Source organism: Schistocerca cancellata, chromosome 1 (genome assembly GCF_023864275.1).
Source record: "Schistocerca cancellata isolate TAMUIC-IGC-003103 chromosome 1, iqSchCanc2.1, whole genome shotgun sequence".
NCBI classification, from domain to species: domain Eukaryota; kingdom Metazoa; phylum Arthropoda; class Insecta; order Orthoptera; family Acrididae; genus Schistocerca; species Schistocerca cancellata.
Genome location: NC_064626.1, coordinates 878,250,723 through 878,263,229, shown reverse-complemented (window position 1 = coordinate 878,263,229; position 12,507 = coordinate 878,250,723). Strand labels below are relative to the sequence as shown.

Sequence of the window (12,507 nt, the reverse complement as noted above, 5' to 3'; positions counted from 1 at the left end):
CTAGTTTCCAAACATACATACTGCAACTGTGATATATTTGTTAACAAACACTTCATGAAACACCAGTAAAAAAGAAGGCTGTGATGGTCCTGTCCCAACAAATTGAAAAAAAAAGTAATAATTTTTTTTAAAAGTATACATGAAGCACTTGTTTATTATTTAAAATAAGATCACATGGTGAATTTTTAATAACTTCATGGAAAGAGTATTTGTACAATAATTAATAGACTTGGCAATGTTCAATGAAAATGATCATATTTACAATAGAAAGGATGATTGCTACAATGGTGTGCTTAGTGAGCCATAAGAGATCCTGTGAAGGTACTTTTTGGATGGGTTGAGGGGGTAAATGGTAGCAGGAGAAATGACAGATAATCTAAGATAACAGTAGGTAGTTGTGTTGATTACAGTTGATGTGAAGGATATCATGTTTTGGGAGGTGGGAGTTGGTTGAACTTCCATTGGGAGAGGATGGCAAGGCACAGATGTACATGGAGGCAATGACAAGCATATGATGCTGCAGGGTAGCTGTATTGGAAGTAAAAGGATAGGATATGGTGTTCCAAGATTGGATTTTCCATCTTATGTGTGGGGTTCAAAGATGCTATGGGAATAAAAGGTGAGAGGACTGGATGAGCTGGAACATGTTGTGAGCTAGGGATCTTAGACAGATGCAGAAGACAAGGTGGAGTGCATATCTTTTAAGAATTTTAATACAGACAGCTCATCAGTCATTTTATGTAGCTCCTTTACCAGCACACATCATAAGCTGTGCACAGTAGAGACCATATCTAAGAAACAGCCATAAAAATATATATGTGATCATTTTATTTCATATCTGCACAGTTGATTGTCCCATTAAAATGTTTTCTACAATATGAAACAAAATGATAGTGTGATGGATGGCCTAGAGAATGGACTCTACATTACATGTATAGGGTAGTGATTCCTTAGACTAAGGGTGGAACCACAAGCAACCATGACAGTGTTCGAGACTGATGTTGAAATACTTTTAGTCACTGAGTGTTTGTGTTACAGGAATGCGATTCGGGCTGATGTCAGCGAAGGCTGGTGTTGCACACGTGCTGTCACAGTTTGAGGTGTCTGTGGCAGCAGATACACCAGTGCCACTCCCAATGGCAACCCGCGGCATTGTCGCCTCGACCGTGGGTGGTGTGCCACTCAGGTTCCGGAATGATCCACTGGTGGAGCTAGCACGCTCTGTCTGACATTGTCGAAGATGCTATCAGCCACTTGCAAATGTACTCATTTGTTACTTATCTGGCAATAAATACCATTTACCGATATTGAAAAGTATTCTCACTAACTACTAACTCACTCTGTTAGTTGACTGGTCAGGTTGTGAAAAGGGAGATAAAAATTAAATGCTTTCCTTAGTAAAAATCCTGTTACCTACCACAATGTTTTCTGGACATCTAGTCCCTCTAAATTCTAGGGCTTCTAGCAAATCCTTAAATGTTTAGCACTTTTCTTCACTTGTTACATTGCTTATCCCCCCCATAACTGAATCCTTTCATCTACATAACCATAACCTACTTCAGACTGTTTTCTCTACATCTGAAAATCGTTTTCAGTTTTAACAGAGTATCTCCCTTACCCTCTACCTCGCATCAGACTGTGGTGAGTGGAACACAATCATGTTGGTTGTAATAAGAATAAATTGGTAAAGATGAGATATTTCCTGATTGCAGTTTTCAAACTTTATGCTGAATCTTGCAGTCGAGTTGCTCAGTCTACGAAAAGATTTTATTACGAACTAAAACCATGTGGACTGAGATGTCAGGCAGGACAATGTTGCATGATCTGGTGATTAGAAATTACATGCCATCCTGGTTTTCCCAATTGCCTAGTAATGAAAACAGCATTAGAACCACAAGCATCAGCACAATAGTTAGTGTTACTTAGCTTGACCATTGAGACAGTAATTCCATAAAATAAATTTGGACTGACTTACTTTGTACAAATTTTAATTATGGATGCAGATATTGCAAAACAGTTCGAACGTTTGAAACCAATTACATTATTAAACAAGTTTCAAATGAACATTTCAGTTCAAATTTATATACATAGGCGATGCATTTTTTTCTGCTATTACACTATATGGTTACCAGCATTCAGCACGTCACATAGAAATTAATGGAAAATTGTCACTGAGTATACAACCATATCTCACTCTGCGTCATAAAGCTGGCCCTGGGTGAAAAAACTGTAAACTCACTTGGCATGTGACTGCAGTAGATACAGGGACTAGTGAACCTGGCAACACTTCACAATTGCTAAATATGTATTTGAATCGCATGTATGTTGTAACCTTGTTATCCTGCCCTCCCTCTATCCATCTCCTCCTCCCTGTGTGTGTCTATCTCCTATTCCTTCCCCTCTCTCTGTCCATCACCTCCTCCTCCTCCCCCTTTCTCTGACCATCTGGTTGTTGGCCCTCTCCATATCCATTTCCTCCCCCTCCCTCTGTATACATCTATTTTTCCCACTTCACTCTGACAGTGAGTCTTGTTTATAATTATTACCTTCGAAATTGAAATTGCTTTTAGTGAAAGAGTAAATCAGTTGGGATTATTGGTATAAGGAGTATGAAAGACATCTCTGGCTACGGGATCTGCAAGGATAACAGCTTCAGTGATAGTATTTCATGTACTATAGTTTTCATCTGCGAATGGGTACGATGACATAGTTTCAGATGATTCAGATTCCACAGTAGTATTCTAACCATATGCCAAAGATCCATAAATAAAATGTCCATCTTTTCAGTTAAAACTAACTGCAAGGAAAAGAAACAAAACCACAGATAGTTGTATATACAATACTTGTTTATATTTATATATAAGGAGAAAGAATAAATATGCGATAAATATTTTTCTAATGGTTTAAATGCTCTCCTTTCATACTCAAAACTTGTTGCAACAAGAAAAATGAATTGCACATATACACTGTTTCTGTCACAACGTTTATTAGAGTACCATGTAGAAATCTGAAGGAAATTGCTCAAGAATTTTTTAAGATTGTTGCTAATTATATTTCCCCTTTATACAGGATGTTCATTTTAACTGAAGACATTGAAATATCTTGAAAACTACATACTGGATAAAAAAGTTATAATTCCAATTTGCCTTGAAGGTGGACATCCAGAAGCACCTAACTCAACCCATCAACCCCTCCATGCTTGGGTGGCAGGGGGCAGCTTTGAAATATTTGATGGGAGCCCCCATTCTTTTATTGCAGTTTACAATTCTACAGCAAAATCTACACACATTTTGCATGAAGCATTTTCTTCATTTTGTCAGAGATGGCATTGTAATTGGACGAACAGATATGAGTATACAGTTGTAATTTATGACATTCTACTCAATGGCCCATGATATCCAATGTCATGTGGGACCCCATCTTCATGCTGTGGCCGGCCGGTGTGGCTGTGCGGTTAAAGGCACTTCAGTCTGGAGCCACGTGACCGCTACGGTCACAGGTTCGAATCCTGCCTTGGGCATGGATGTGTGTGATGTCCTTAGGTTAGTTAGGTTTAAGTAGTTCTAAGTTCTAGGGGACTTATGACCACAGATGTTGAGTCCCACAGTGCTCAGAGCCATTTGAACCATTCATGCTGTGAGGATAGGACAGGCCAGTATTTCATAACTTCTAATTGGACAGCCCGTTCACAATGCTATATTCCTCTGATATATAGAAGAGCGGACTACTCGATGTGCTACGGTGGCTGTATAACGAACTTCGACATATTATAGCAGGAAGTACACTGTGAAATGAGCTCACGTATCATGCAGATATAGAACAGATAGTGGCTCTAAACATTGCAATAGTTGCACAGTGTTTATTGCCTGTACATCTACTTACCATTTGGAGGATAGATGTGCAAGTGGATGATGAATGTTGCAACCACAGAAGAAAAAATTAATATGATCCTGATTTATGGAGAATTTAGGAGAGCTGCTGAGGCTGCTATTGCCTTGCATTCCAAGCATTTTCCAGAGAAAGCCCACTCTCGTTTGTTATTTTTCATGGTTGTGAACACCTTTGTGTCTGTTGGCAGTGTACAGACCAGCAAAGGGGAAACGAAGCAAACATGTTACAGAAGAAACTAATGAAATAGCTGAACTAATGGCAGCACACCACAACCCACAGATAAGCATCTCAAAATTATACCAAGATTCTGGTATGTCCGTAGGTGTATTGTCACAATACTGCATCTTCGTAAGTATCGTCCGTGCCACATGTCATAGCATCAAGAACTCAAGGGCACTGATTTACATAACCAGTTGACTGGGCGCATCAACAAATTCAAGTGACTCCCACATTCTTTGCCAAAGAACTGTCTTCCGATGAGTCTACATTCACAAACCATGGTACTGTTAAAAGGGATAACGTGCATTACTGGAGTGTAGACAATCCCCACTGGTTACGGCAAGTTGACCATCAGTGCCCTTGGTTGGTTAATGTATGCTGTGATATTATGGGGAACAAAGTCATTGGTCCATATTTTATTGATGGCACATTGAATGGACACAAACAAAGAAAGCTTTTTGGAACAGGAACTACTACAGGATGTTGTCCTGGATGTTCGACGATGTATGTGCTTTCAGCATGACGGTTGCCCAGCACATTACCCAATTGAAGCATGGGATGTATTAGACCGTGTTTACACTGGATGGTAAATCGGCAGAGGTGGCCCTATTAATTGGCCTACTACATCACCAGATTTGAAGACGCTGGGTTTCTTTCTGTGAGGATATTTAAAAGATAAGGTGCTGCAGCAAGTGCCAACAGGCCGTGAAGAAATGGTCGACCACATCAGAAACTCCTGTGCTGACATTACCACACATATGCTTCCGTCCTATGTTCGGTCATTTTAAAACCGTATCATTACATGTATTGAAGTTGGCAGTACTATGACTGAACTCCTACTGTAATTGGAAAAGTAGAGTAGCATTCACTTCAAGCCTCTGCCACAGTGGCATATTGAATAGTTCCCTGTGTGATATGTCGAAGGACTATAACGTTGCAAATTGGGTTTCCAGTTAGAAATTATGAAATACTGGCCTGTCCTACCCTCGCAGCATGGAGGTGGGGTCCCACTTGCCTCTGGATATTCAAGGGCCATTGACTAGAATGTCGTAAATTATGATTATACACCCACTGCTATTCCTCCTATTACAGTACCAACTGTGGCGAATGAAGCAAATATTTCAGACAAAACGTATGTGGATTTTGCCATATAATTGTAATGTGCAATTAAAAATGGGAGTTCCCACTGAATATTTCAAAGTTGTCTCCACCACCCACGTACGTGTGGTATCATCAATTGTCCATCTATGAGCCAAACAAATTCAAATTAAAACTTTTTTTTTTATCCAATGAGTAGTTTTCGAGATGTTTCAATGTCTTCAGTTAAAACAAACACCCTGTATATTACATATCTATATTTATAAATTAAAAAAATATATAGCTTATGTTCATTCAAATGTTTATTAGAGCATCATGTAAATATTTTAAGAAAACCAGTCAAGAACTTTGAGATTTTGGTAACAACGTTTCTCCTCTATATAGAACACATATTAAAAAATATGTAGTCTATGTCCATCCAAACATTTATTAGAGTATCATGTAAAAATTAGAAGTAAATTAGTCAAGAACTTTTTGGGATTTTTGGTAACTACTTTAAAAAGTAACTTGTCTTTATACAGTAGCATACATTACAATGTCGATTACAGCGTATTAACTATGACTTTGTTATGTTCTTGGAAATACAGATTTGCAGCTTGGATGCCCCTGTGCCAGTGGCACTGTCTCTGCTGTTCAATTTACAAACTCTTTCATTAGCGGACGGGCAGCTACAGAGGGGGAAAAAAGCAGTGCTAGTTGTAAGCAGGTTGAAAGTTAGTTTTGTAGCAGCTTTTCTTCAGAAATACCATCCCTAGAGGAGAACAAACTAAATATGCAGTCAGCTTGTACCTCAGGAGGGTGGAGAACCAGTCCTCCAACAAACATCACCTTCACATAACACTGGGGCTCGAGTTCGTTGAAATTAAGTGGAAAGTAAATAAACATGACAAACACTATGTCTGCCACGCTCCAAAATGAATTCAGTGGTGGACTCATAGGCAAGCAATTGGCAATTATGAAGTAAGGTTAACAATCTGATGTTTTTGCTGTCCAGTAGAGTCTGACACATCAGTTGAACAGTCATTAAAACAATGCCTAAATAGGCAACTGCATTTAACTGTAAATGAGACTGGCAAGACAAATATTTTGGACAACATGGTTACAGACAGAGTAGATCTTTTTGACAACATCAAAGGCAAAGGGACAGGGATTAGCAATCACAGTGCTATTAAAGGAGCGATGGTCACCACTGTCAAAGAGTTCATCAAGAAAGTTACAAGAGTATGTATTTTTGTAGAACTCGTAGTCAGTAATTAGATAGTGTCGGAAGTGCCATGCGGCTTTTCGCGGATGATGCTGTAGTATACAGAGAAGTTGCAGCATTAGAAAATTGTAGCGAAATGCAGGAAGATCTGAAGCAGATACGCACTTGGTGCAGGGAGTGGCAACTGACCCTTAACATAGACAAATGTAATGTATTGCGAATACATAGAAAGAAGGATCCTTTATTGTACGATTATATGATAGCGGAACAAACACTGGTAGCAGTTACTTCTGTAAAATATCTGGGAGTATGCGTGTGGAATGATCATATAAAATGAATTGTTGGTAAGGCGGGTACCAGGTTGAGATTCATTGGGAGAGTCCTTAGAAAATGTAGTCCATCAACAAAGGAGGTGGCTTACAAAACACTCGTTCGACCTATACTTGAGTATTGCTCATCAGTGTGGGATCCGTACCAGATCGGGTTGACGGAGGAGATAGAGAAGATCCAAAGAAGAGCAGCGCGTTTCGTCACAGGGTTATTTGGTAACCGTGATAGCGTTACGGAGATGTTTAACAAACTCAAGTGGCAGACTCTGCAAGAGAGGCGCTCTGCATCACGGTGTAGCTTGCTGTCCAGGTTTCAAGAGGGTGCGTTTCTGGGTGAGGTATCGACTATATTGCTTCCCCCTACTTATACCTCCCGAGCAGATCACGAATGTAAAATTAGAGAGATTAGAGCGCGCACGGAGGCTTTCAGACAGTCGTTCTTCCCGCGAACCATACGCGACTGGAACAGGAAAGGGAGGTAATGACAGTGGCACATAAAGTGCCCTCCGCCACACACCGTTAGGTGGCTTGCAGAGTATAAATGTAGATGTAGATACATCTATGGATGGGAAATAAGAGAGAGAGAGAGAGAGAGTGTGTGTGTGTGTGTGTGTGTGTGTGTGTGTGTGTGTGTGTGTGTGTAGCCACCTGACAACTTCTCAATCGATTTCTCATAACACATGCCTCATGAGGGCTCTTGGGTATGTAAACACACTTCATGTTACAATTGTGCAACAGTCTGTGAGATGGTCAATAAACTGAGTCGTAAATTGGGAATTCATCTATTTACAGTGAGAAGCATGTGTGCATTCTGGTAGGCCTGCAATTCCAACCACTATATGAGAAAAATTCCATCTTTCTTTTTTTAGCTGTATCATTTGTCTGGTGTGAGTACAAGAAAGCTGTAGTAACTGCTGCACTTGTAACACACACTGATGGCTATTTGTGCAAGTATGATAATGACAAAAGTATCTGACTTAATTTTTGGGGAGCAGGAATTTTTTTTATATGTGTATTGGGGGTAAAACCTTATGCTTTTGTCACAAAGCATGGTACTATTAGACTAACATTCTTTGTAGTATACTTTTATGTAATAACTCCCTTACTTAGCTACCAATGCTCTATTTTCAAGCGCACTAAGTGTAAAATGTGTTGAGACACACACAACAGGCCAGACGTGGAACTCGCTTAGAAGAATACGAACTTGATGGTGTTGCTGGAATATTTATTTTACATGTGAAATATATAAAATAATTAAAAATGAAACATTTCATCAAATAAAATAAAGCTTTAAACAATCGTCGATTTCAAAAGCACAAGTACTCAGACGTTTGAGGCTTTCTTTCTTCTATTAATAGTTCATAGGAACAAATTCTTGTGCTAGCATTGACTGACTGTATGTAAAACTTTAAAAATAAATTTAAAAAAATGTCCTGGTATGAGAGGTTGTGGGGTGGTGCAACAGCAACAGTGAAGTGTTTCAGGTTGGCTTGGGCTACATGGTGGTTTGTTATACTTCACCTCATGCACCAAACACTTAAATAAGTGTCCACCTGAACATTCCTTTTTATGTATAATGAATGTTGCTTACTGAATATTCAGTCACCATTAAGTATTATTAATCAGGGTCTAGCTAGTCCGCACCCTGAATCCACGTGCCTTCTTTCTTTAACTTGGCTCCAACTTTGCCTCCGTACAGGCTGCAGAAAAAGCTGCTGAAAATTAACTATTCATTCTTATTCACTCCACCACATAAATAAGAAGGGAGATGCAATTCACATTCTTATGTTACAGTATCTTCAAAATTACAACTCTATACATGATAAATGAGGACAGCTGACAACTCGTATTCTGCCTCTGTGTACCATGTACATAACAGATCTGATATTCAGGTGGATAATTGACAATTACAGTACATTTATTATCTTTGACTCTTCTTCTGCACGGCCCACTCCACATAACTCCTATTTCCACCTCAGCAAATAGGGGTCATCTGACTGTTACCCACTTCTGGACGGTCGCTGGATCACTGGCTCTGATGTCAGCACCTACGGTTCAAAACACCTCCCAACAGTGGGGTGCTCACCACTTAACTACTCTGTCACAGACATCTTATCTCTGACAAATGTATTTAAGGACAAGACAACCCTCATTCAAGGAATGGGATGTATCACTACAACAGTATCACCATACATTCAAAATTGTCACTAGGTGCCATCGTAAATATGCACCTTGTTTCTTCTGTCTAAGTACTCTTTTGAAGTGATTATCCAATGATTATATCTGTCCCAGTGACTCCACTGCTGATATTTACCCCCAGGCCTCTGCAGGACACTGCTCACCGAACAGCGAAAGCATTGAGTTGTCAACACGCACACACGAATGACAGAGTGAGAATGTGTGTGTGTGTGTGTGTGTGTGTGTGTGTGTGAGAATGTGTGTGTGTGTGAGAGAGAGAGAGAGAGAGAGAGAGAGAGAGAGAGAGAGAGAGAGAGAGGGGGGGGGGGTATTTTATTGATGAAAGAAGCCTTTATAGCATTTATGAAGTGATGTTCCACATGTATACAATTTTCAGCAACAGAGAGGGAGTAAGTAATTCATGGACAAATATTTGTATCCTCAAATAGTAGCTGGAGTGTTGCTAATCAAATATCCTGCAAATGTGCCATTAAAGATACAAGTTACTTCCTACTGCATTATCAAATATTCACTGAAATATTATTAACACTAAATGATTAATGGAAAATCTCATATAGAGATGTGAAACAAATACTAAAAAAGAGATAGAGGGGCTGGCCAGTACTTACCTCAGCTCAGTACAGCCGATAGATACACACAAAACAAAACCGAAAATTTATGTTCCTAGCTTTCGGAACAAATGTTCCTTCATCAGGGAGGAGAGAGGGGAAAGAAAGGGAAGAAGGGAAAGGAGATTCAGTTACTCACAACCCAGGTTATGAAGCAACAGGGAAAGGAAAATAGGGAGGGTAGCAAGGATGGAGGCATGGTTGTCAGAGGGAAGCCAAAGATATTCTACTGTAAGTACTGTGCCAGCTTCAAACCAAAGAGGATGCATACAGAAGTAAAGAGGTATATAGTATAAAGATAAACACAACTATGCAGGATGAAAAGATGCGTGAATGGCTAAGAGGAAAGGGAAAGAGGAGAAGACTGAAGAGTAAATGGGAGTGAGGTTGTTTAACGTAGGTTCAGTCCAGGGGGATGGCGGGATGAAAGGATGTGTTGGAGTGCAAGTTCCCATCTCCGCAGTTCAGAGGGACTGGTGTTGGGTGGGAGAAGCCAAATGGCACATACGGTGTAGCACGTTCCTAGGTCCCTAGAATTATGCTGCAGGGCATGCTCCGCTACTGGGTATTGGGCATCTCCTAGGCGGACAGTTCGTCTGTGTCCGTTCATGCGCTCAGCCAGTTTAGTTGTTGTCATGCCGATGTAAAAGGCTGTGCAGTGCAGGCATGTCAGTTGATAAATGACATGTGTAGTTTCACATGTGGCCCTGCCTTGAATTGTGTACATTTTACCAGTAGCGGGGCTGGAGTAAGTGGTTGTGGGGGGATGCATGGGGCAGGTTTTGCAGCGAGGTCAGTTACAGGGGTAGGAACCGCTGGGTAGAGAAGGTAGTCTGGGAATATTGTAGGGTTTAACAAGGATGTTACGGAGGTTAGGGGGCCGACGAAAGGAAACTCTGGGTGGTGTGGGGAGAATTTTGTCAAGGGATGATCTCATTTCAGGGGTTGACTTGAGAAAATCATATCCCTGGCGGAGTAATTTGTTGATGTTTTCGAGGCCAGGATAATATTGGGTGACAAGGGGGATGCTTCTGTGTGGTCTGGGGGTAGGAACATTGTTGTTGGATGGGGAGGAATGTATTGCTCGAGAGATCTGTTTGTGGACAAGGTCTGCAGGATAGTTGCGGGAGAGGAAAGCACTGGTCAGGTTATTGGTGTAATTGTTGAGGGATTCGTCACTGGAGCAGATACGTTTGCCACGAATACCTAGGCTGTAGGGAAGGGAGCGTTTGATGTGGAATGGATGGCAGCTATCAAAGTGAAGGTACTGTTGTTTGTTTGTGGGTTTGATATGGACAGAGGTGTGGATGTGAGCTTCAACAAGATGAAGGTCAACATCCAGGAAGGTGGCTTGGGTTTTGGAGAAGGACCAGGTGAAATTCAGATTCGAAAAGGAGTTGAGGTTATGGAGGAAATTAAGGAGTGTTTCTTCACCATGAGTCCAGACCACAAAGATGTCATCTATAAACCTATACCAGGCCAGGGGAAGCAGCTGTTGGGTCTTCAGGAAAGCCTCCTCCATGCGGCCCATGAAGAGGTTGGCATAGGACGGAGCCATCCTGGTTCCCATGGCCGTTCCCCTGATTTGTTTGTAGGTCTGGCCTTCAAAAGTGAAGTAATTATGGGTGAGGATGAAGTTGGTGAGTGTGATGAGGAACGAGGTTTTTGGAAGATCTTCGGGTGGGCGTTGGGAGAGGTAGTGCTCAAGGGCAGAGAGACCATGGGTATGTGGGATGTTTGTGTAAAGGGATGTAGCATCTATGGTGACAAGAAAGGTTTCAGGTGGGAGAGGAGTGGGAATGGATTTGAGGCGTTCTAGGAAATGGTTTGTGTCTTTGATGTAGGATGGGAGTCTGCGGGTGATAGGTTGGAGGTGCTGGTCTACCAGAGCTGAGATACGTTCGGTTGGGGCTTTGAAGCCTGCTACAATGGGACGGCCAGGATGGTTCTCTTTGTGGATTTTGGGTAATAGGTAGAAGGTAGGGGTACGTGGCTCAGGTGGAGTGAGTAATTCTATGGAAGCCGTTGTGAGGCCTTGTGAGGGACCTTGGATTCTTAGGATTTTTTGCAGCTCAGTCTGGATGGAGGGAATGGGATCCTGGGTAACAGCTTTGTAGGTTGAGGTGTCGGAGAGTTGACGCAGTCCTTCTGCCACATACTCCACACGGTCAAGTACGACAGTTGTGGAGCCTTTATCCGCCGGGAGGATGACAATAGAGCGGTCTATTTTCAGCTCCTTAATGGCACGGGATTCAGCTGGGGTGATGTTGGGGGTTGTTGGGATGTTCTTCAAGAAGGACTGGGAGGCAACACTGGATGTGAGGAATTCCTGAAATGTCTGCAAGGGATGGTTTTGGGGGAGGGGAGGAGGATCCCTTTGAGAAGGCAGTCGGAACTGTTCTAGAGAGGGTTCAACACTGGGTCTAGTATTTGGGGGCTGTGTTTGGGTAGTGAAGTGGTATTTCCAGTTGAGGTTCCGGGTGAATGAGAGGAGATCTTTAACCAGGGCAGTGTGGTTGAATTTAGGCGTGGGGCTAAAGGTTAAGCCTTTTGACAGAACAGATGTCTCTGGAGGAGAGAGGGATCTGGATGAGAGGTTTAGGACTGAATTGGGACTGGCGATATGTGGCATTTGACTGTGGTTATAGTTGAGATTTGGTCTGTGTGGGGTATGTGCTGGGATGGGGAGATTGAGTAGGGTGGCTAGGCTAGGTTTGTTGGCTATGAGGGGGGTTTGTTGAAGGTTCTGTTGTGGTTGGTGTTTGTGAGGGATAGGGAGAGGGACCCCACTTCTTAGGTGTTGCACTAGCACTGTGGATAGTTTTTTCAGGTGTTGTGTGGCATGGAACTCAAGTTTGCAGCTGGCTTCTAGGATGATGTTCTTGAGTGTGTTCTCCAAGCAAGGGTTTGAGAGGTGGAGGACTTTGAAGAGAGATAGGAGCTGTTGGGAGTGGTGGTT

General features: G+C 41.7%; 1 protein-coding gene across 1 annotated transcript in view; it reads left to right on the top strand.

Annotated features, from left to right (window-relative positions):
• The window catches only part of LOC126190385 (cytochrome P450 6k1-like), a 173,869-nt gene extending 172,562 nt beyond the window's left edge, over positions 1–1,307 (top strand). The window contains exon 9 of the mRNA XM_049931018.1: positions 1,039–1,307. Within this exon, the coding sequence (XP_049786975.1) occupies positions 1,039–1,229 (191 nt within the window). The 3' untranslated portion in view covers positions 1,230–1,307. The remainder of the gene's footprint in view (positions 1–1,038) is intronic.
• The last annotated feature ends 11,200 nt before the right edge of the window (positions 1,308–12,507 follow it).